The following is a 25910-nucleotide window of genomic DNA, read 5'->3' on the forward strand; positions in this document are numbered from 1 at the left end:
ACAGTATGTCGTCCAAAAAAAACCCTGTTTGTAGTCGTATCTCATAGCACTTATTCTTCTTACATTTTGTTTTTTGCTTTTGGCTTGTTTGTTTTTTTTGTCTTTGTGATTAATTTCTGGGCGATTCATTTGTGATTAATTTCTTTAAGGTTAGCGCTGTTGCCTCACAGCAAGAGGGTCCCAGGTTCAAATCCCGGTTAGAACGGGGTTCGGTCCAGGCGGGGGCCCTTCTGTGTGGAGTTTGCATGTTCTCCCCGTGTCTGCGTGGGTTCTCTCCGGGGTCTCCGGCTTCCTCCCACAGTCCAAAGACATGCAGCTCAGGTTGATTGGTGACTCTAAATTGCCCTTAGGTGTGACTGTGAGTGTGTATGGTTGTCTGTCTATATGTGTCGGCCCTGCGATAGTCTGGCGACCTGTCCAGGGTGTACCCCGCCTTCCGCCCAATGACAGATGGGATTGGCCCCAGCCTCCCCCCACCCCCGGGACGCTTACGAGGACAAGCGGTTACAGAAAATGACTGACTGACTGATTCATTTCTCTTTTACTACTTCTTGAGTTGTGCTGTTAAAGTTACAGTGAAAGGAAAAATATAGCGATGTGTAAACATCTGTTAATGCTGTACGTGTTTTACTTTCAAAAATAAAAACAGCTGTGAAAAAAAGTTAATTTGTAATTATTTTTTGTTTATTTTTTTATTTTGTTATTTTGTTGCATCTTTTCATTTAAAGGACAGATATGAGAATGGTGTCAGTCCTATCTAACTGTAATGGTCAATTTTTCCATATTCAATATCTCTTTAAGTCTGGATTAGCTTGTTTTAGTTTGTTCTACCAGGGTCCTCATGTCCAACAGTGCACCCTCCAAAGCTTGGGCAAAATGTGTTGAATTTTTTTCTTTGTGGTTTTTGGAAGATTTAAGAGAGGCCACCGTCAACTCAATGTTATCTGTCTTCATACTGTAGAGCACATCGAATTGTCCGTGTTCTTCAGGGCCAAAACACGGCACACATCCAGACTTGTTAAATACCTGGTGAACAGGGACAGATGAGAAAATGCAGTTGTTAATGTTGTTGAGTTTTATGTTGTTTTTCTATGAAATATATGGGGAATCTTATTTTGGGGGCTTAGCAAGTATTTTCAGCAACATTTTCCAAGACATATTCCATATGTATGTGGATTGATCCCTGATCTGTCAGGGTTAGAGGATATTTCTTTAAGATAAATCAGCATACAGGGCCACACTTTTTAGTTTACCTATAACTTCACAAAGAAACAAATACCAAACTATGTACAATGTTCACTATTCACATACCAACCAGGTCAAGACCCTGCAAGAGATAAAGGTTAAGTTTGAGAGGCAGAAGAGTCAAGTCAAGTCAAGTCAAGTCAAGTCAAGTCAATTTTATTGATAGAGCCCATTATCACAAAACATGGTTTGCCTCAGTGGGCTGTACAGTTTACGACATCCCTCTGCCCTTAGACCCTCACATCACCCAAGGAAAAACTACCGAAAAAGAACCCCTGTAACGGGGGGAAAAAAGGAAGAAACCTCAGGAGGAGCGGTAGAGGATGATGAAGGATCCCTCTTCCAGGATGGACAGACAAGCAATAGATGTCGTGAATAACAAATGAAATACAATCATGGCAAAAAGGAAAGAGAAAGAGAGAGGGGAGGAGAGGTGGAGAGAGCTGCTCAAGTCTGTTCAAACTACCTGTGTGTTGTACCTTTGGTACTAGTAGACTTTAATCTGATTGCAAAAGAGTTTCTATTGCCAGGTCAAAACCATCTGGGCAATTGTACTCCAAATTAAGGGTTGTGTGGTTAGCACCACTGTAGCCTTTTGAGCTATCGACACTTGCATTTAAGAGTCACTTCTTGTTTGAAGCATCAGCCTCATAATACAAAAACTGACGCATACCAAGTCGGAGTCTTTTGTAAGAGTCCTTGGTGGGAGAACAAGTGAGATGTTGGGTTGACATCATCTTTTCACATTGTCCAAAAACCTGCTTTTCCTTGTCCGACATGTGTAGACTTTTCATTCCTGTAACTCACGCATTACTGTAACCTTTCCAAACTTTTCCACCCCACCTGCTTTACAAACATACAACACCTTGTCACATGGAGTCTGTAGAATTTCCAATCACACTGAGTTCATCTCTGTCTATGCCTTCTTGTAATCTTAGATCACACCAGGGAACACCTCCACCACTGCAACCCTGTCCTCAGCCTACTCTTCCACCCACACACCCAGACTCCTCCGCAGAGGGGATGGCACTTGTTATCTAATCTCCACCAAATGCAGATTTTCTCTCCACCTGCTTCCACATTTGACCCCTACTTTCAAATGTCATGTCATATCTGTTACTCATCAGGTGAAAGACACATTGTTGTGCTCCACTGCCCATCAGGTCCTCTCTGGGAATTCTTTTAAGAATGAGAGTTGTACTATGGCAAGGCCCTCTGCTTGTACTTTTCCATGTCTTCAACATCCAGTTAGAGAAGTAAACATCTGACTTATTACCTTTCCTATCTTCTTTGCTCTCTAGCTTCCTTCCTGCTCTTCTACTCATACAGGGGAAAGCCAGCTTGGCCTGATATTTACCAAAAACAACTACCACTAATCTTCTGCTTTATGCCTCTCCATGTCTCTGAGAAGGAGGGAGAGAGTAAGATATTAAGTAGTCAAACTCCCAAACACCTCTCTTCCACTCAAACTGTCCCTATGCTCCTGCACCTGATAACACTATACCTGTTCTATATCCTCTCTTCATCTCCCACTCTTACTTCCTTATCACCCCTCTCTGCCAATAATGCATTAAACCTGGCTATCAACTTAGCTGTCAGACAGTTAAACTGTCAAACATAGCAAACACGTATCAACAAATTCTATTGTCATTGTATAAGTCACCTTTTCAAAGAATGGCCTCCAAAATGGGTGGATCTCAAAATACTAGCATGGTGTTTTTATTAATGTCATTGCAATGTGCAAAACAATGAATTGAGCCTTCCTGGTAAGAGCAGGGACTGTGCAGCAGTAAAGTTAAGAGGACAACCACTTGGCCCTGACTTTTTCTGTGATCTCTCATTTTAAGAGCCCTATTTTAACTGAGCAATCCAACAACATGCAAAAAGTGGTAGGTCTTAGGCACATAGACTGTGTGGGCATCTCCACCTGCTGTTTTGGGCAAAGGGCTGGTAGAATAATCTACTGGAGAACACTAAGACATTTATGGTAATATTTAACTTTTTTTTTTTTTTGCAGATTACAAAGCAATGGGCCTGGCTAATTTTGTTGCAGTACTGTTGTATTTATTTATTTTTTGTCACAGTATCAATACTTACAGAACTTGCAGCCAGTTTGTAGTCAAAGACTTTATGGAAGGAGGCATCTTTAAAGATACCAGGCATGGGGATTTTTTCCTCAACAGCCTGCCACTGCAAACCCAACAGGTGGTTGTGTATAGACTGGCCTTTAAATGCCTGTGAAAAAAAAGAGTATTTCAATTTGTTCATAACATCAAACACCACATGTAGTGTAATGGAGTTTTGAAGTTTCTGTTAGCTCTGTTCTGTTCATCACCAAAACTCATGTGATCATTGGCATGTGTGCAAGTTCAAGAATGCCAAACAGTTGTAAAGTGACGGCACACTCCAGACAGTCATCAGTTAACATACATCCCATCATATAAGGAGGTGAACATTACAATGGACAAGTGCTTTCGGTCAACCTGCAAATGTGTCATAAACAAAGAAAGAGTTAGGTGCATATCGGAGCCACCAAGGGGTGCAGCCTGCTTTGTCGAACATGTCATGCACGAGATGACAGACCAACAGAAGGAATAGGGAGAAGTGGTGTGAGGAAACACAGCCACCACAATCATGTCATCAGCAAATGTGACAAAATGGTTGATTCTGTAAGTTGGTACAGTCATGGGTCAGCAGGGTGAACATCAAGGGACTGAGCACGCACCTTTGGGTGGTACCCATACTCACTGCAATAGTGCCCGATTACAGAGAAGGCAGAGGAGACTGCATCATCGGTGAACCAGTTAGTGCAATATGCAAACTCAGTGTCCAGGGTGGAAGGGCAGGTTGGAGATGACTTCTTTGGCACAGATGTGATGGTGTTGCAGATAGAGACAACAGCCTGAATCAAGGAGGTGTTGAAAATGTCTTTTATCACCCGACTGGACCTGGTGTTGATCTAACTGAAGGTTTTCTTCATGCTGGCTAAAGAAAAACTCTGGAACTGGTCCCAACTTGCTCTCTAGCATTGACCTTTCACTCAGATCTGGGCCCGTACCTGACTATTTTAAAACTGCCACCGTTCAGCCACTGATGCCATGTGATGATGTAAAAATAGCACACGTTTGCTGATACAGCACCTTTGGCTAACATATCTAACCCCCACCTCACCATGGCTCAGAACTTTCCACTTTGCCGGTGACCCATTCAAGAACCTCCCCACCAGCTCAGAGTTTTCCAGATTGGCCACCCATTGGCAAGCTTTTTGTTTATGGTAGATTTGGTGGTGGGAGGGCAGAGACAGGAAATTATAGCTTTTTAGTTGCCTCCCCACAGCTTGTCGCTTGTCCCCTGACCAGGTTTTCCAGGGAGTGGCTACGCAACTGTGAGTTAATAAAATGGATGGACAGGAAGCTGACATGGGGCTGTTTTTTTTTTACAGTTCTGCCTTTTCCCTCTCTGTTAATGGACATCAAGGAGATAAATCTATCTTTCCAGGAGGACATAGATTACCTTTCGGCAGTGATCCAGGACGTGTTATAAAAACAGGTATTCATCCCCACTTGCAACAGACTAAAAGAGAAGACAGGAGTTTTTTTTTTTACCCTTTTTGGATCCCTGCATCCTTAACCAATACATTGGCTACAAGTTTTTCTGTATGCTTTATCATCAAGTGGTTGCTGGACCTGGTTCAAATGGAGGATTGGTTCACCAAGGTGGCTCCAAAACACAGAAAATTCTTGTGTGTCACTTTCCAGGGCATAGCCTATAGTTATTCTGCTTTCCAGACAACTCGGATGTCGAGATATTCTGACTTCCTACTCGAAAAAGTACAATGGAACGCCATTCAAAGTAAGGGTTACTACTTGTGAACTTGGGGCAAATCCATGTACCCCAACCTCAGTGGTCCGGCATCACACAACAACAGCAGCATCCATGGATGTTACAAGTTGAGTTGATATAAAATTGCCTTAAAATAAAATGTGTGATGACGTCTGTTACCTTATGCATAGTTTTTCCTGTGTTTCTCTCAAATGTGCAAGGAGACAGCCCGGCTGAAGGTGCAATTGTCCATGGACTAGCCACAGAAACACCAGTTCGTCACTGTCATGTTTTTTCATTACATTCACATTCTGACCTCCGACTTTGAATGAAATGCAAAATTAAAATGGACTGCCATTCGGATACTCCCTGGCACCCCGCACCTAACCAAATTAGGCTTCAAGATTAACTGGAAGAAGGGCAGCCCCCTACCACACCAGGTTGGTGTGGTAGGGGGCTACATTGGGACCAATGTACATTTGGCATTTGCAGAGGTAGTTTGCCAGCCTTCCCTTGAATACCAAGTAAAAAAAAAGCAAAGATGAGTAAACATTGCCTCTCAGTACGGGTTATGCTGTGATACTGAGGGTATCCACAACACCTGTTATGGGGAACAAAGCTAGAATGAGAGACCTTCTTCTTTGGGGCACTGTCATTCCGATGTTGCTTGCTAATGAACAGCATCGTGGTATTCTTTTACATACTGTGTGGTCTGATTTCCTGCCTATGTTTAATTCAAATTTCAGAGGGCATGCTCGTAATTGAAGGAGAGAATATCCAGAGTCCAGCAGAGGGCTCTCCCTGTATTAACAGAACGAAGGTTATAATATAACCTTCATTATTGCTGAAAGGCATCCTTACATTGAAAAAAAATCCAACTTGATATACACTGAAGTGAAGTGAAGTGAAGGGTGGTGCTGTGAATGGTACTCACCATGTCAGTGTACCATGCATGAGCCTTTGAAGCTTTCTCCAATAAATCAACCTTCTCTCGGTTCTGTGCAAAACAGGAAAAAGACAGGAATGTTACTACTCATAACTTTTAGGTGGTTAGTGTTTTTAGTGTGAATGCTGTGCAGCAATATAATGATCTAAGGTAACCCAAGGCAGTATCATAGTATGTCAAGACACTTTTTTCATTACACAGCATTGTCTAAGAGTTGCAGATTTCCTGTATTTTTACCTGTATTTTGGGGTCATCAAAGGCCTTGACAAAGGCAGCTGAGTCAGCTGAGTTTGTATTCATCAAAACTATACGTCCTTGTTTGAACATACGCTGGGAGACAGATTCAAGTGATGTAGAGATCCGCTGGAACATCCTGACAAAAGAGAGGAGAGACGTTTTTTCAACATAGAAGTTGACCAAGTTTCAGGGCTCTGGAGCTGTATCCAGTTTTACTCTGCAGACAGCATTTGTGTATCTATTACTCCAGTTTCTGGTTAATGACAAAATGTACTGTCTGTGACTTATTTTGTTTCCTGATCACTAATGGCCACATTCTAAACACAACCTGAAAACTTTTGAAATTTGTGTGAATCAGTTTCATCACATTTTTTTTTTTTTTTTTGGAAGATATTTTTTCTTGGAGTGTTTTTGCCTTTAATCGATAAGACAGCACAAGGGTGAAAGGGGGAGAGAGAGAGGGGGGTGACATGCAGCAAAGGGCCATGGCTAGAATGGAACCCGTGGCCGCTGCGGCAAGGATGCAGCCTCTATCCACTGAGTCACCAGATGCCCTAGTTTCATCACAGTTTTACAAGATTCTTTGTTGCTGCCTGACTGTATGACAAAGTTTTTTTTTAATGCAACCTTTGAAAATCTCTAGTTCCCCTTGGCTTATAATGTAAAGAGTAAAAAGTCTGCAAACAAAGACAGTCAACCTCCACTTGACTTTTCAGCACCTCACCTGTAGTGGGCCAGCTGTAGTGCCATCTGAAAGAAAGCATTAGGGCGCATCTTTAAAGTCTTTATGGCATCTTTCCCAAAGTGGTCAAATTCCGTAAAGCTCAGATCCAGTTCTTGGGCCAGTCTGTGGTGGTGGGGATAGCATATATGTCTGGGCAGTGAGGCTTTTGTTGGGCAGTTTCATAAATGTCTGCATAAGTATTTGACAGCATCAAGCCAAAGTATAAATTATATATAACATAATATTTTAATATAATATTGTAATATTTGTATTTTCACTGTGACAATAGTTGCTGATGAATGTAACAACATGTGGTAATTTAAATTACTTCATGCTCTTGCTCTTGTTACTGTGTATCTATGTAACTGTCACAACTAAAAGCTGCTCTCACGTGTCCATGTGCTGCTTGGCCTCCTCAATGTCCTTCTTGATCTCAGGTGTGATGTTGAAGTGTAATTTCTGGGGTACGGGTAAAGGCTCCATGGGAGTCCCCATCACCTCTGGCTTTTTCCTGTTTCCTCACACAACATCAATCAGTCAATCAATGAATCAATGAATCAATGAATCAATGAATCAATGAATCAATGAATCAATTAATCAATCAATCAACCAATCAATGAATCAATCAATTAATCAGTCAATCAATCAATCAATCAATCAATCAATCAATCAATCAATCAATCAATCAATCAATCAATCAATCAGTCAAGCAATCAATCAGTCAAGCAATCAATCAATCACATGCCCAGAGGTCACCATCAGCCCTTAGTCTTGCTGTTAGTCACGAGTAGGTTATTGTCCTGACTTGGTCAGGTCCTGTCCTTGTGGGCCTCTTCATTATTATCTGTGATCAGATCCACCACAGCTGTGTCTTCAACAAACTTAAGTAAGTGATAGTGTTGCGATTGAAAGTGGCAACACAGTTGTGTGTGTACAGGGAGATTGTGCACATGGCTGAGGAACTCTAAAGTTGGAGAAATACGGGAGAAATGTGATGCCCAGAGGACACAGAAACGAGACAGTGAAAAACAGTAGTCTCCTGGCACTAACAGAACCCGGTATGGTTGGCAGGTATGTTTGCAGGGCCTCCACCAACTGTGTCCTCAGATTAAAATCATTCTCTCTGTCTAGGATATTTATTTTTTTGTCTTATTAACATTAGACACCACCTGGAGCAGTGGCAGGGGTGCCTGCTGTCTTTCAGTATCCTTTGGGCTCTGTGCAGACACCTCACTTCACCGAGGTCACTGATGCTCTGTAGATGGGAACCAGTGATGTTCTGGGCAGTTTAAATCATCTGCTATAGAGCCTTCCTGTCCTGGGCCGTGCATGAACCATGCCAGTTTGTGATGTTTCCAGTCAGCATGCTTTCTATTGTACCTCTGTGAAGTTAACTAGGATCTTGCTCTAGAATTTAGCCTTCCTAAGTTTCCATAGGAAGTAGAGCCTTTTCTGTGCTTTTTTAACCTTGGTGGTGAAATGTGATGACCAAGATAGTTCTCAGTGATGGTTATTCCAAGGAACCTATAGCTGTTCACTTGCTCCACCTCAGCTCCACTGATATAGTCTATCACTTTGTCTCCTTGGTTTTAGCAGTAGGTTGTTCTCTGTGCACCACTCTAGGCAGATTGTTGATTTGCTCTCGGTATAATCTCTCATCGTTGTTTGTAATACGGCCAGTGATGGCAGTGTTGTTGGCATGCTTCTCAACAGAGTTTTCCTGATGTCTGGGAATGCAGTTAGGGGTGTATGGTGTGAACAGGAGGGGGCTAAGCACACAGCCCTGGGGATCTCCGGTGTTGAGCACTACTGGATGTGGATGTTGTGATTTTAATGTCTATCTGTACACTCTGCCTCATTACTAAACATTAAATCATAAAAACAGCAAATCAAAACACTTGCATTTACAGAAATTCATGTATTGTTGGTTTACTTACATGCTTGCTTCAAAATGCTCACACATGTTAATGTGGACTACACCATCAGCAACAGCATTCGAGAAGTTTATGCCATATGCCCCGTCTTCTCCAATAAGTAGCTAAAAAAAAAAAAAATATATATATATATATATATATATATATATATATATATATATATATATATATATATATATATATAAATAAAACCACACTTCCCAAATTCTCATGAGTCTGTTTTTTTCTTGTATGAGTGACAGTGTTGCTGAAGTTTTTGTAATCAGTGAAATTAAAAATGATAAGTGTCTTCTGACAAGCAGGGAGATTTAGAGGGTGAGTAGATAGAGCTAAACAATGATTTCAGAATACCCTCTAAGATTGAATCAACAATTACTCATACAAAAAGAAATAACTCTGTGGAAAGGAACTGTCAATCATAGTGCACCTTTGAAAATAAATAAATTATTGTCTCCCTGATTTGGAAGTTACAGTTCTCTCTTGCACTACAGTCCTTGCCACTGCTAACTTCACTGTTGGTGGATAGAGATGAACATTCCCCATGACTCCTAATAACACCAGTTGTACTAAGCATCACTAGTGCAGTGATTAAGACCTAATCATTCCCTGGCTTTATCACCTGCAGACACAACCTGTTTAATTTTGTTTGTCCTTGCTGATTGGCTGCCTGGTACTCCTTAGGAATCAGCTTCTGCACCTTATCTCACTCATAATCCTGGACCTCCATAGAGAATGGCTGTGGGTGCTGGAGAACCTGCTACGCCCAACCCTGATTTTACATCTTTCTGCATACTCCTAGCAGAAAGCTCACTGATCTGAGTGTAAACTGCTTGAAAACCAGAAGCCACAAGAACTCTTCAAAAACTGAAGCAAGCAGAGAAGTTAGTGTACCAGGCAGAGAAAATCTGCAAACCAACTTTTCAAGGAACGAGGAGAAAAAGGCAGAGTTACCACTGAACTGTTGTCTCTTTAAGGACACAAAGACTGGCCAGCCTTGTCCTTGTACCCTATGGACCAGCACAACAAAGACTGAAGTGGAACCTCCTTTTTCTAAGCCAGGCTTATGATGATGTAGCAATAGCAGTTGTCCATTATAATGGACTACTGCTACATCACAACAAGCAGATTTTCCCTCCATTCATAGAGTGGTAACCTAGCAACTGGATAAAGCATTAGGACAACAGCACAGTCCAAACAAGACTGTTTAATTTTGTCAATTGCGATTTAATGCTATTCAGTGAGTTATTGTAGTGATCTTTTTGTATAAAGATTGGGTAGTTTGCTTTGCCAAAGATACGTTGATGTTAGTTTTATAATGCTTCACACAGTCTTGCATGCAACGAAAAATTCTTCCAGTGAATCCAGAACCCTTTTATACATCATAGATCACTGTATACACATTATAACACTCAGAGAGAGACCTTAAAGTTCCAGCTTTACTTTTTCTGACCAAACAATATAACTAGCTAGTCAGGCGCAAGCTCACGTGTTATATTTGACAATCATGAAGACCTGTCTTCTGTGACACACAACATGCATCAGTGTTAGCAACTTGCAGTTATTAACTGCCCGTAGAGTGACAGCTCTTTGGCCAAATTTTCATTTTTAATGAAAAGAGGTACATTTAAAATCATTACCTTTTTGCTGGGTTCACCACCTGGGAGAACACAGCTGAAAGTATCAGGGATCACAACACCATTTCTCAACAATTCTTTCAATTTAACCACATCATCCAGATGACAATATTGCTGTAAATGCAAGAGGCAGATTTCATACTTTCAAACCCTACAACCTCTCCAACAGCATAACTGGCGTCCTCTACTGAATATTAAACACTTAAACGTATTATTTTCACTGCATACTGGCATGTCAGCTTCTCCAGCTCCACATGGCAGCTGACAACAGGCATGGGGCACAGTTGCCAACCCCACTGCCAAACTATACTAAAATACTATACTAAACTACAACAAATAAAAAATGACAAACCAAACAAGAAAATTAAAACACACAACCCAAAACCTCAAAACAAAGAAAAAAATGAGCAAAGATATACACTCACTCACACCATCAACTTACTCCACATTCAGACATGCACTCAGAAAGGGAGAAGGAGAGAGACACAAAATAATGTCAGTGCCACAGAAGCAAAACGATACGTCAGTGCATGTCAGAGCAAAGAGACAACCAACGCAACAACACATAACAGCTGGAGATCATCTCCTCACAGCTCACACTCTGCCTTTTCATTATTATTCTACATAATAAATGTTTTTTGATTAGTTTAAAAAAATATATCTATGACACACACACACACACACACACACAAACACACACACGCAGTCTATAGACACACAAGCACATAACACATAACAGCTGGAGTACATCTCCTTAACAGCTCACACTCTGCCTTTTCATGTACTCCTCTGCACTCCATGAGACTTTTATTCTTTTTACAACTAATGCCAATTATTTTGTATAAATCCATTGATGTTAAAAGTGTCTTTATTGAACCTTATTAATTTTAAACGACTTATACAGCAGATGTAATAAACATGCACACACACACACACACCAAGCAAAACATATATTACAACCTATTATATTTCATTGCAGCTGTTAATTTGTTAATTGTAATTGTGCTTTGGGAACACGAGAAATGTCATTCCAAAAAAAGGTAATTGAATTGAACTGAGAGAAAGAAAGAAAGAGAGAGAGAGAGAGAGAGAGAAAGAGAGAGAGAGAAAGAGAAAGAGAAGGAGGGGGGCTCTAAAAACAACAACAACAACAAAAAACATGTCTTTAGGCTGTTGTTGGCTTCTTGCTTTATGTCAGATCTGCAATGACTTTTCTGATTAGTTATATTAGACCCCAGGAAAAAACATAGGGTGTTTTGTGTTACAGTTGTGTATAATTTGTGGGTGTGTTATATTACCTGCATCCCCTTGTCAAACCAGCGATTTGCACTGTTCCACTGGCTGCCTCCTCCATGCAGAAAATGAGCACAGGCACTTTTGCGACTCTCATCCCCAGACGCTGGGAGCATCGCTCCATCCAAACACACTGTGAAGATGCTGCTTTGGATAGCCAATACTGACTCTTTGTTGGTCTTATCTAAATACATCAATGACATGCACACAGAGCAAACATCATGTTATTATGGAATCAGACTACAAGAGCTAAACAAATCATCAGACACTTTCACAATTTTTACTCAAACCAGCTTTACCAGGAAACACTTCGGATGTTATACACATATTCCAAGTTATTTAGAATTGTATTTAAAACTGTGCTGGACATTTTATATGTTAAGACTAAAATCATCTACAAATGCATAAAACTGATTCAGCCTCTTCCTTAAATAATATTTTAGCATGATCCCATGTATGTTGTCTTCCCCCACAAAACAGTATTTTCTCATGTAGCAAAGCTGCAAAATTTCCATGCTCTTTTGTACCTCCAGCTTGTTGGGTGATCATACAGACACATTGTGTGAAACATGAGGTTTTCAAAATGTTGAATTTGTATGTAATTTGAACATTTTAAGTGTATTGTAAAAAGTTAAATTAATTCTGGTATTAGAACAAAGCAAAAAGTTATTTTGGGAAATATTAGACAAGCTACTTTTCATCAATATAGTCAAAAGCTTCTTGGTGGCAAAGTACTAGTTGTGGATGAGATTCATGCAGAAATTTTGAAGGCTCTGGTTCATTTTTCAAAAAATGGACCAAAGTGTGTGCCCCAATTATCAGGTTATCAAGCTTCTCAGCCTCCCAGGGAAAGTGTGTTATAGGGTGCTGGAATGGAAGCAGCAATAGTCAAACCTTTGATTCAGGGGGAGCTTGTCTGGGATGCTGAATGTGCTATGTCTGGCACTGGGTATTAGATTGTTTTTCCACAGTTGTATTTTAAGTAACAGCACATTTGGTTTGGTTATTGTTTAGTTTTGCAATTAATGTTTTTTGGGTTCCATTTAGAAATTAAATCACTTTTTAACATTTCATCAAGGCCCTGCAGTTCAATTTGTGTTCAAGAGAGGCAGAGTTATATTCAAAGAAAGGTGACACAATCTCAGTTTTGCTGCTCAGTCGTAAAATCTAAAATTAGGGAGTTGGAAGCCAGACATACCCAGTCCCATGATAATCTCTCCAAACTCACTCTGAGTACTTTAGGATTCCAGATTAATTCACATGTTTAAATTTAGAGCTTCAAAGATAATATTTTAGAAACTGATAGAGCAATGAGAAAATGAAAGAAAGTGGACAGGCATGTCTGAGTTGGACTGACAGAAGTTGGATGGATGTGTCTGTGTTTGATTGACAGCAGCTGGATGGACATATTATGCAGTGTTAAAGTATTGCTATGGTCATGTCCTTTGAACAGGTAAACGAGAAATATAATTTCCCAACAAAAACTTGTTACTTGCAACTGAGAGCCTTCCTAAAAAAGAAAAAAGTTTGGGCGAACAAATGGTATTACCTGACCTGACAAAGGTAAAGCCGGTGCTTCACAGTAACAAATGATAAGGGCATTTTTTTTAGTATAATATATTCAACAATAATTGATCAGTGCCCAAAAAGAAGCATCCATCCAAGACTTAATTGGCTTTGAAACCGACTGGTTTACAGAGCAGATATTCTGCTTTTATCAGCCAAAAAAAAAATACACTTTAATTTAAAAGAAATACAACACAAGGCGCAGAACATACCAAAGTTATGTTCAACTTAGGTTGATTTTCTTAGGTTTAGTTTCAAAAGCATGTGGTTATATTTAGAAAAAAAACATCATATTTTGGCTAAAAATTCCCGCTGAAACCAAACAGTTTGCACCTCACTCTTTGTATTACAGCAAATATCGGTGTGTATTATACTGCCACAAAGGGTGCTTCTGTTTGTTGCTCCCTGATGCCATATTCACTGACAAAGTAATCTTATTTGAGTTGGGAGTGAGACTTAGCTGGCTTTTCCTCAAAAAAAGCAAATTTACTGATATGACATTAGTCTTAGTTTGGTGAAAGACAGAATCTTGGGTTGGTCAGTTGTATTTTTTCTGTTAAAGAAAATAGGTGTAAGAAAAGGCCAAAATGGCATTCTTGAACTTGTGATGCACTTAATGGCCCAACTGACATATGTTGTCATTGTAGAAGGTTGGAAATGCTACATATTAAGTTTTTATCTAAATAGACGCCTCCATTGTTTTGTAAAAAATTGAATTATTCTAACGTTGTTCATACAGACTTGTACAGACTTTTCATCAAGATAATGCACCAAGATAATGCTATGATACACAAACTAGTCAGTAGATGGCGCTCTTGTGCTACTGTGGATCCACTAGGGAGAAGGCAGCTACACCACGTTAAATATTAACTTTCTGTGAACTTTAGATTTCTGTGTAGTTTTGTCAGTGTAAGTAATGGACATTAGTGTCTGGTAACGTCAGAAAATGTGTTGGAAAGATTGTTAAGAGTATTAGCCAGCCAGTTGTAAGTAAATGGTGAAGAAGGACGCTCTTTTCAAACCAGTTTCACTTTCAAGTCACTCCTTATCGTGCGTGGTCGTGCCACATGCTAAGCGATGCGGTTAAGTACAAGTTTAAGATTAGACTGTGTATGTGGTAGAAAGGTTTTGTGTATATTAAACTAGTGTAGAATGGTGCATTACATACAGTAATGTATGTGTTAAGATATGACTGGATGTAAGGATTACAGTACAGTGAGTGTGTTTTGATTTATATTATTTTGGTACATCTTAATATTTTTAGTAAAGCTAATTCTTGTGTATGTGGAATATAAGTAAGATTATTTTAAATTCATGGGTACTTATTTTTCTTTGGGCAGAATGTTTTGTGTTGCTTATTGTCAGTTTGGTTTTGACATTTGTTATTTAATTTGTTTAGATATTTTTTAGTGTTTTGGTACGCACGTGCCGTGAACTTACTCAAATTAGCAACCTTCAAATAGCTGATGTGGCTGAGAGTTTTATGTAGATGTGTCAGAAATAAACAAGCACTGGCCTGAGCAAGACGCTAATTTTGGTCCTCTCTCTGTCAATCTACAGACAATGTTTTATTGGCTACGCAGTGCTTCCTAACCTGTGTATCCTTTCCCGCAGGTCCAGATTTCCCCTAGGTCTGGCACCGGTAACATAATCATAACAACAATTGCCATTTTCTTCTAAACAAGTAAAATGACTATTGAAAGAAGCCTATTGTCCATTCTACTGTCATTTTATGTCACTGTCTTAGAGTATTGTTCATCAGTGAGGCTCAGAGAGAAAAAAAATGAATACCCCTTTTTGGATTGATCAAGTATGTCTTCTTCCTCTACACCAGACATGCATTACCGTAGACGAAAAGTTTATGTCACATGTTCTCGTAAACTTTTTGGTCAGCGGCTCTTTAGGTTGACTTGTATGACAGCAGTGTCTCTCACCCTTGATGAGGTTGTTGTAGACTTTGTGCCACACGTCACGACGCTGGGTGGTGAGGATGCCTACAGGCTCCATGGTGATCTCTAGTGAGGCGCTGCAGATCCTCTCCAGCTGAACACAGAGTTGATCCACTGTCAGTGGACTCCCATCACTGTTGTACACTTCCAGCTTAAAGAACTGAAGCCAAGGGGAGGAAACATGGAAGCAAGACTGGATTAGCAACTAAGCAAAGTCCCTAAAAGACACTTAGGCCTCCGAAGGCCTCAGACTGTCTGTGATTAAATGACTTATGTCATTTAACTGAGAATTATTAATTGTAATTAAAACTTGTAATTGATAAAATGAGCAAAGTGAATAAATCTAACTATAGCCCCTAGTTAGCAATTGGGTTTTTTTCACTTATTTTAAATAAGACTCCATATCACCATCTCAGAGTGTTTACATGCCTGAATTTGCCAATTTGGGAAGAACCCTAAATTTAAAAAACATGAATTTTAAAATATCATTAATTGCCAGGTGTCTTCCCCTCACCAAGACCTTGAATCATGGCAAGGGGAAGGACCTGAAAGTCAAACTGCTTCATGTTTGAATGAGTCAGTTGAAGTTGCACGGGCATGTGATTAGAACAGAATTTACAGTCTTTTGCATTTCTGTCACTGAAGCACTTTTTGGATTCATTCAGAAATTTGCAAAGAAGAACTCCTGCAACTAGTTATGTCCTCAGAAACTGTTTATCTAAGGGTATAGCTTTGCTACATGCCCTCCAGAGCAACCATAAGAAACCTTGGAGTAATATTGAAAAGAAGGTCCCCTCGGATTGAGTTGATTTCCATTAGGTTAATGAACATAGAGAGGAAGATGCCTATTCTCTACCAACCATTTCTGAGATGGTGGAATCTCTGGCAGACTCACAACCTAAGAACTAAACCATGGTTATTGGCAGGTGGACCCTGAAAGCTAGCTGCTCACTGTGTTTGTCACACGTTTTGGACACTTAGCAACTGTTCGATTGCAGCAGGCTGGCATTACACATTTGAGTAAGAAATGCCGCTTTTGTTTCCCCAATCTTAAATTTTGGGGTCATTTAGTACGCCAGGAGGGAGTGCAAGCAAATCTAGCAAAGACAGAAGCATTTTTTAAATATCCTGTGCCCAGAAACCTTGACAAATTCCAAAGGTGCCTGGATTTTGCTGGGTGGTACCATCATTTTGTCCCTAACTTTTCCATGCTTGCAAAACCTCTTAATGCACTATCAAAGAAAGGAGCTGTGTTTAAGTGGACAGATGGATGTGAGCGAGCATTTCAGTATCTCAAAGACTATTTGACCTCTCCTCCTGTACTTAGTCACTCTGATATGTGTAACACATTTGTTATATACACTCATGCAAGTTCCACAGGTCTTTGGGCTGTGCTGACTCAGCAAACACTTCTTTTGAAGAAGTGGTCTTTGCTTATGGTAACATTGTGGTATAGAGCCTGGAGACATGGAAATACTATCTATCCCATTTGTTTTATCTTTTTTTTAATTTGAGCTGGATGTCACAATTATCCTGAATTGATTAGAGGGTAATTCAGATAAGAACTGAGAGCAGCTTGGTGCACACCTGGGACATTCTGATCCTTCCTCAATCAAAGGCAGCCCTTATGTTAGCTGACAATGCCAGCCAGAAACTCTGATCTCTAGTCCCTTTTGGGACTTCTTTGTTGTCTCTTGCTGTTCTGTTTGCAAGTGATTTTTTGCACTCTGAAGCCTCAGTGATGGGATTATTAGAAAACCCTTAACACTAGCTCATCTACATCTGGGGTCTGAGTTTTCATGCAACAGTTTTTCTTGCCAATCAGTTGCCGAGGGTGATTGATTGTTATTTTGTGTTTCTTCCATTTTTGAGTAATTGCACCGAAAGTTGTCTCCTTTTCACCAAGTTGCTTGCTGATGGTCTTTATAGCCCATTCCAGCTTTGTGCAGGTTAACAATATTCATCCTTAGACTGTTCTTTGGTCTTGCCCATGGTGTACAGGTTGGAATATGATTGATTGATTGAATCTGTGGACAGGTGTCTTTTATACAGATACAAATTGAGATTAGGAGTGCTTTCTTAAAGCGAGAGGACTAATCTGTGCTCCTCATGGGCACATAACCAGTCTGTGGAACCCAGAGTTCTTGCTGGTTGGTCGGCAATCAAATACTTATTTCACTCAATCAAATGCAAATGAATTTATGACTTTTACATAATGTGATTTTCTGGATATATAGATTTTTTAATATTCACTCTCACTTTTAAAATAAACCTACCATTAAAATTAGAGACCCCCCCCCCCGAACTCTTGTGACAATTATTTCTACAAGTCAATATAAATTATTATAAAATATAATAGTGCTCGTGCCTCTTTCTGACCAACTGAAATTCAATAAATCAGTACCACCACAACCTGATATTTTTGTACTACAGTGATTTGATGTTCCTCACCTGACCGCTGTGTGCTACAGTGATGTGTTTGTTGGTGTAGTACTCCATGGTGTCCAACTGTAGACCTGGGATACGGCAGGATGAAAACAGCTGCTCATACTGCTTCATACACAGCGGCTGTCCTTTCAGGTGCTCAGCTGGTAGTGTATTACTGGAAAACATAAAAAACATTAAACACTATTTCAGTCATTCAAAATTATTTGCAATTTGTGCAATTGATGTCCCAGAGGCTGCCAAATCCACTGGATGTTCAAGACCACTTTGAATAATGTAGTTTTACCTCTATCTTTGACTTAAGTTTTGTCTTTTGACCTACATAATATGAGAATATATGATAAATTAAGAATGCCTACACCAGTTAGAGGATAGTACTGATACAGCCAGCCTACAGTTTACAATCACAATATTTCTTCACACAGTTTGAATAAAAAACAAAATGTTGTGGGTATCATTGTTTTCCATGAGATTGGCAAAAAAACCAAAGTTTTCATGTTTAGTCATTTCTTTTTCCGATGAATAGACTGACTTAGGGCTGGGCGATATGGCCTAAAAACAAAATCTCCATTTTTTCCACACCAAACCTGATTTACGATTTTAATCGATTTTTTTTAAACTTCTTTAAAACAAATGATGAATGACAAAGACATTACTCAAAACAAGTTTTGGTTTTGATTTTAGCAGTAAAAATTTAAGACAAACTAAATTTCCCTTCTGTTAATATAGTAAACTGAATTGAATGAGCAATGGCTGTCAGTGTTTCTACATCACCTGCAGTAGTCTATTATTAGTTACATTGAAGGTTTAGAGAAAAGCATGACTTCTTCTACAGCTGCCAACAGCCCACCATCACGCCAAATTAGAGAATGGGTGAAATCAAAGCAAGGCAGCTGGGCTGGGGCACCAGGCTCCCAAATCACTAAATCCGCCCCTGATAACAAGGAGAGCAGCAGAGAGCAGATGAATGAGAGGTCTGTCACTGTGCTGCTCTCAGTCTGCTCTGATGGATCTATTGATCAGCTGTGTGATCAGCCAAGGGGGTACTCCAGAAAGGAGGTTCAACGAACTCTGAGTCTAACCCTGAACTCTGAGTCGATTTAGTCTAAGATGGGAAACTCTGAGTATTCAGTTCCAGAACAACTGATCTGAATAACTTCAATCAACTCTGAGTATGTTCACCTTAAGTTCAGCACATGCATGACCTCAATAAAAAGCCATCATCAATGGAGCCCCAACCGCTGAGAAACAGAAAACAAGCTACTATACCCCATTGGACCTAGAGGTCCTCATGCTGCCTATGGAGAATATGAGCCCATATTTAGAAAGAAAAGTAACACCGCTGCAGCAGCTAGGGAGAGAAAATCGCTGACCATGTCATTTGTGTCAATGCATCAATTTAAATGCATGTGTCCAATGACTAAACATTAACCGCACTTACTAAAACTACTAAAACTAAAATCGTAGCATACAGGTGAAAAAGTGGTGGACTGAATAGGATACATTTTGTGTAATCCCACAGGGGGAAAATGCACTTTGTGTTTGGGTGTGTTCAGCACACAATGTGTCGTCAGAGGCAGGATACACAAACTGGTCTTTGAGATTGGGAAAATGGACCAGAAGTCATTGCTTTCGGGGGAAACAGGCAACAGGCTTGGCCTGATGTGCTTCACCATGACAAGAGAAGGAGGTCTGCGTTCACAGCCATGTGCTGTTGGCCGAATGCCTCAAAGCCGACCCTGACAAAGTCATGGATGCGAAAGGAGTCCAGCAAATCATGGGTTTTTTGAACTACCTATCCGCGTTTGTCAGAAGTCTGTGAGCCGCTCAGGAGGCTACTGGACAAGGACGTACAGTGGCACTGGCTGCCTAAACATGACAATGCCATGAAAGAGATCAAGTCAATGGTAACAGCTGTACCAGTCCTGAGATATTATGACATCAACAAGCCGGTCACCATCCAGAGCGACTTGTGTCAGACTGGTCTGGGCTGCTGCTTCCTTCAGGAAGGGCAGCCAGTCACGTTTGCCTCTCGTGCACTGTCGCAGACAGAGCAAAACTTTAATTTATTCGATAAAATCAATTAATCGCCCAGCCCTAGTTTGACTTATAGATTTTGGTACAAAATTTAAAAAGTAAAACGTTTCCAACCAAAAATGCAGAGATAAGGGTGTTCTTTGAAAGACAGAGAGGAAATGTCTGAACTTGGTAGTACTTCTTCAAGTTTAACTTTTGACTGTAGTTAAACTTAACAACTTAGTTAAAATTAACCCATATTTAAATTATTTGGAGAAATGATTTATATCTCTGACTGAAGACAACATCATTTAGCCTATAAAAGCATAGTATTTCTATCAGGCAGCAGTTGAAAATCTGTTGATGTGTAATTTAACTGCTTCCTCTGCCATTCAGCGTTTGTAGGTGAAAACAACAAATATATTGATTAGCTTTAGTTGATATTATGGTTCATTTTTGAGCTGCACAGTATTTAATATTAAATTGTGTAAACTCTAAATCATGACAAAAAAGGATGAGTGTTAGGATGCTAAAGATCTTTTGTGTCTGGTGAAAAGAAAATATTTAAGCTCAATACTCACTTGTCAACCATTGTCTTTATTTCCATTGCAGATGCTATGTATTTGGCAGCAAACCTTAACAAAGAAAAAACGGTTATTCATTTAAATGTTCGAAAGGAATTTCAACAATTTTATAAAGAAATTGTCAAAACTGGAAGCTAGACCCATGTATTGAAGTCTCAAGGCCAAACAACCCTGATTTAGTTTCACAGCCTTTAACACGTTACAGAAAACAGTAAATAACAGTATAACTCAACTGATTTTGAGCAAATGTCTTACAATAATTTGACATCATTGATTTCTCTAACAAACAAGGCTAATATAGTAATCTTATAGGTTTAGTGCAGCTACACTGTGTGACATGGATCTAATAAACTTGGGTACAACATCAGGTTAGATTTATGCAGACTGTACAATGACAATGCCTGAATTGCAGGCTTCGACGTACGTCCATCAACATCAGTAAGCAAGAGCCATATGTCATCAGCATGTGTCATCTATCTACGCCAATGTAGTGGTAAGAGAAAAATGAAAACAAACATGAACCAAGCCCTAGCTATAGTGGCATTTATGTGTGTTGAAAAAAGTCTGAAGAGGAGGAGGAGGACAATATGGATGCGGTCGTGGCTGGAGAAAAGAGTTTTGGCACTTTTGGCAATATTTTGGCAATTTTGGCACGCCAAGGGCTCGAAGTAAGTTTTTATTAGCATCTACTTGTATTTAGCACCGGTGTCATGCTGATCAGTTTGTCATTTCATGCTGCAGTTTTAGTGGTTGGTCTACCATTGTAGAGCCACGACCAAAGATATTGCCACATTTCTGTCAGGTCGGTCATCGTTCATCTGGGACAGTTACACAATGAATACAACAATTAAAGTTCAAGAGTTTGATGTTGGACTGTTATACAGTATATTGATCAGGAGAACGCTTTTGATAGTTATTTGTTTAAGACACTTTGGGCTTTTGGTTCTGGTAAGAATTTTCTTTTGTTCTGTTGAAGGTGTGTGGTGGACTCAGTCAGTCATTCAGTGTTCAGAGAGGTATCAGATAGGGTTGTCCCTCGTCTGGAATGCTATACTCTCAGTTACCTTGTAAGAATATGCTGATGATAACACAGTTTTTATCACAGGTCATACAGACAGTCAAACACTCAAACATAAGTTGGAATTATATTGTAGATAAACACTGGCAAAGACCAGTGGGTTGGTGGTAGTTTTCAGCAGGCAAAAACACCCCCTACTTCCTACCTTCTACCTATTTCCATCCAGGGATGGATGTGGAAACTGGAAAGGACCACTAGTGCCTGGAAGTAGAACTGGACATCAAATGGGACTGGACTAGGGACAAAGAGACTTGGCACACAAAGGGCCAATCTGTACTATACTTTCTGTGGAAGCTCCACAATGAATCCATAAGGCATGCATTACCACTGAAATGCAAATGAAATGCAAATGTTTTTGTTTGGTAAATGAGTTGAGAAGTATTTAAAGGGCTGATGCATGTATTTAGTGACCTGTTAAGCTGTCATGATCAGTCATAATAAGAGGTTTGAGTACAGACCTAAGCAAGGTGGTTTGTGAATATTTGGGAATAATATTACAGGAAATGGGGAGGTTAGTCACTCCAAGTTTGTTTAGTATTGTGCTATGTGTAAGTTGAATGTGGCTGTTAAAGTGTGAATCCAGTGCAGCTGGAGAGTGAGATGGACATTTATTATAGCTTCGGGAGAGAGGTTCTGATATTGTTGCAGAAATAGGCAATTCTCAAGAGCCCTGTTCAATAGACCGAGGAAGGTGAAGGACCAGGTCATCCACTGGAAACCTGCAGTGTGTCGTTGTATTTGAGTGTGTGTGTGTGTGTGTGTGTGTGTGTGTTTACCTTATTTGTCCCTTTTTACCTCTGTAGTCCACTTGGGGAAGGAAAATCGAAGGGTTTGAAAGACCAACAATCGGCCTCCGCGTTATGAGAAAGTCTGCCTTCACAAAAGCTTCTGTAGACTACAAGTAACACAGAGATACATACAAATATAAAAGTATGAAGTCCCTTGAAGTTCTAAAGTTGTTTAATGGTGCTTTTACTTCATAAATTCTTCTGGACATTGTCTTAGCGTGACAGAACAAAAAAAAAAAAAAAAGAGTTGGTGACCAAACAAAGTGAAAGATGGTTCCTATTAAGATGAAGCAAAACCAGTAACATCCTCTTTCCCTTGTTTTTCCATGCCCTCCAGGGCTGCATGAAGTATAGGAGGCTAAACACGCACAATGACAAGACCCCTGGCTGCAAAAGTTATAAATGGTGACACCTGAGGTTATTGGTGATAACATTTTAGCAATAGTAAGTCCCAGAGCTGTGCTTAAAGAGATGCCTGTATGACAGCTGGGTGCATCAAATACACACTGAGCAGCTCTTTTAAATGTTTAACAGAAGAAGTGCTGCCAGATTGGGCAGTATTTTATTTAATCACTTTGAATTTATAATTAAAAAGTTAGTGAAAAGTTATCAAGTCCTCCTATCCTCCAAGTTTGCATAATACAATACAGATCTCTGACTTAATCTGAATCTTTGAAAGAAATAAAGAGCAAGAAATGTGAATGGTCATATGTAGGGCTAGGGCGACGCCTCGATGTAATCGATTACGTAAATACATAGATTTACGTAACAAGTGTTGACGCGTCTCAAGGAGGATGTGAGGCCCGTTTCACATGTCAAATGTCATGAGCGTGAGATGCCAGCCTCGCCGATCAGCAGCATGTTTCATGAGTGTGGTGTTCACAGATACAGCGTTGTTATAACATCGCTGCCTTCTGCTATAAGTGCTGTATTTCTGTATTTAAAAGCAAAAATTACACTAATTTATTAAGTCGTACAAACTCCTGCACAGCCAACAATCTGGTCCTGTAAATGTTTCAAAATAAAATGCATTGTATCAGCAACTGATGGGATTCTGTCCACAGAGGCTTTTGTTTTGAAAGGAAAGCAGTGAAGTTAGAGTAAAACAGCCATCTTTGTATTTCCTAATCTCTGTGACAGAGAGGTACTTTAAAACTGCAGTTCAACACTGCTCACGTTTTCATGACGCATGCTGTGTGAAGGCCCAGTTAAGGCTGAACTATTATTATGCAGAAAGAATGTACTAGTTATAATTATTTCTGTTAGAGACAAGTTATAGTGTTATTCAAATTGCACCAGTTTTACTGTAAGATGTTTTGTTGGACTCCTAGATTTGAGGTGTGTTACTGTAATGAAGAGCAACTGCTTTGTTACTCCTCTGAAAAGTACTTGAATTTTATGTTGTTTTTTTTATTTTGCTTTTGTATTGCTAAATGTAGATTGCACTACGTCTCTTTTACTTTAATGAAACAAGCTCTTGCATTAATTTTATTTTGGAGACACTTTATATCAGACAGTAAAACACAGATTAACAGCAAAGACTGGGCTATTTTTTGTTAGGGAATAATGCCCTGCAGTGTATGACAAGTTTCTAAAATGTTTTTTTTTGTAAATTCATTGTTGTATTAAATGCATAATGAAAAAACAATAGATAGATCAATAAAAATAAAAAAATCAATAGATTTATCTATTAGTCGAAAAAAAATCAATAGATTAATCACTAAAAAAATAATCATTAGGTGCAGCCCTAGTCATATGTGATTATTTTGTAGCTGATCAAAGAAACAACTGTTGACTTATTTTCATTCATCTGATGACGATTTTGTGTAAAATCAAAACAGGCTGCAACTGCTGTTCTATCTTTTGATCAGACATTTACATTAATTATATAGCAAATTTATTCTGCTGAAACATCAGCAGAATATCCACCATCTCCACCTCCACCTCTGAGCTGGTGCAGCTGCCACTTCAACCACACCCTGTCTTTGGGGGCCAAAGTGAGAGGCCAGGGGCCAGCCCCACCCTCTCTCTCTTCATTTTCATATGTAGCTGTGGTTTAAGAAACTTGCAGAAAAAAATGGTGTCATTATTTGGTCAGGATAACTGATTTATTCTCTAAACGTGGAGATGTGTATCTATAAGCTCTCTTCCACTGGCAGAATGTGTCTAAACGTCAGTCCTAGGAGCTGATTTCGTAAACATGAGCTAATTAACTGCAGAATCTGTGAGGAAGTCATTGTCTCAGTAGATGTGTCTACAGCTGTTAGTGTAGTTGTTGAACTCACCCAGTTCTCAGAGTTCTCTGCTTTCCTCTCCAGGCTTCTCTGCAGTCTTTCTCCGACCCCTCCTTCTTTACGAAACTCTTCCACCAATTTTTTTGCTCGCTTCACTTCGTCCCCTTCCAATATGGTCTCTATGTTCTGGAGGTAGATGTCACAGGTCTGCTGCAGAGGGGGGACAGGCTGACTGGGCAGGTCCTTCTGATGAGACAGGTTTCTGCTAGCAACCAGGGTCACTGATACAGGTCTCACCAAGTGATAGGGCTTCACCATCCCCACCTTTATATGAGAGATACAAGGATGTTCTCAAATACATGTACACATAGGTTATAACTAGCAATAATGACACCTGTTTCCTCTTGACCAGTAAGGCAGTACCACATTACAATCAATTATGCAAGAAGAAGAATACAAAGAATAACACAATGAAGTCGACAAAGAATTAGATGGAAATCCGGCTTAATAGAAGATTTACCAAATAGTGTCATTAAGCTACATAATGGATATCATAAACAGGTAGAATTAACTGAAGAAATGTTACTTACCAGAGTTCTGCTGCAAATTCTCAACATCATTCTTTCTCTTCTTCTTTTTTTTTTTTAAAGATACTGATGCAAAATGTTTCTGCTATATGCAAGAAGTTGTTAACCACTGCTCTGCTGCTGGCCATAAGATACCACTTGACCTCAGCTGAATATAAAGACCAGAAAAGGTTTGTTTGTACAGGTCTGTTATGATGTAACAAGCTCTAAGGAGGTTAGTTTGTTTAGTTGTCTCTCCGCAGCTTGGGGGTATTCCATCAATGCATAAACGCTTCCTACCATGTCCTAACTTTACACGATGCAAGTGAGCATCAGGGACTAAATTTGTTTGATTAAGTTACATAACAATTGTTTTGAACAGCACTTATGTTGCTAATGATGAGAAATAAATGTTTCACAGGGCTTGACATGAAGCTGAGCTACATGTCACAGTTTATATTTCTATGTGCTCACATTGTGGAGTCTCATTCAATGATGAGTAGAAGTGTTTTCTAAATAGGCATGATTTTTTTCTCCTAATATCCAGAGCAGACTCTCTTCTACCAATAAAGGCATTTTAGCTGGAGTCATGAAGTGCAACAGGCAACTCACTAATGGTGTAAACTATAAACTAACAAAAACAGAAATAAATAGCCAGCATAAGCCACCATGTTTTGAACAGACTCATTTTACACCGCCAGAAGGTGATATGTGTGTTATGGAACCTAAAATATCAAACTTAACTACAAATCACAATCTACTCATTCCATCAACAGGCATGATGGGAGATGTGGGTGTCACCACATTATATAGTCTAAAAAACTCTAAATCAAAGGTGATCATTGCAAA

The 25910-nt window shown here is 39.6% G+C and overlaps 1 protein-coding gene across 1 annotated transcript; it reads right to left on the minus strand.

Annotated features, from left to right (window-relative positions):
* Nucleotides 1-807: 807 nt before the first annotated feature.
* LOC121961569 (carnitine O-acetyltransferase-like) lies at nt 808-25112 on the minus strand. Its single transcript, XM_042511621.2, has 14 exons — nt 25086-25112; nt 24547-24819; nt 22250-22368; nt 20393-20446; nt 17802-17952; nt 15336-15510; nt 11841-12019; nt 8912-9012; nt 7366-7485; nt 6975-7097; nt 6251-6386; nt 6002-6064; nt 3343-3480; nt 808-1026 (listed from the first exon to the last, which is right to left on the minus strand). The coding sequence occupies exons 1-14, from the start codon at nt 25110-25112 to the stop codon at nt 808-810; spliced, it is 1878 nt and encodes a 625-aa protein (XP_042367555.2).
* Nucleotides 25113-25910: the final 798 nt, after the last annotated feature.

Source organism: Plectropomus leopardus, chromosome 22 (assembly GCF_026936395.1).
Source record: "Plectropomus leopardus strain MGB_pleo_1.0 chromosome 22, ASM2693639v1, whole genome shotgun sequence".
Lineage (NCBI taxonomy): Eukaryota > Metazoa > Chordata > Actinopteri > Perciformes > Serranidae > Plectropomus > Plectropomus leopardus.

What these genes read in the sequence shown, in the direction of transcription:
- LOC121961569 (XM_042511621.2), bottom strand. Translation starts at nt 25,112, where the DNA reads ATGTTGAGAATTTGCAGCAGAACTCTG. An exon ending in CTGTAGCACACAGCGGTCAG is followed by an intron (nt 15,511 to 17,801) that starts GTGAGGAACATC and finishes CCTTGGCTTCAG; the next exon opens with TTCTTTAAGCTGGAAGTGTA. An exon ending in ATGCATGGTACACTGACATG is followed by an intron (nt 3,481 to 6,001) that starts GTGAGTACCATT and finishes TTTTTTTCACAG; the next exon opens with GCATTTAAAGGCCAGTCTAT.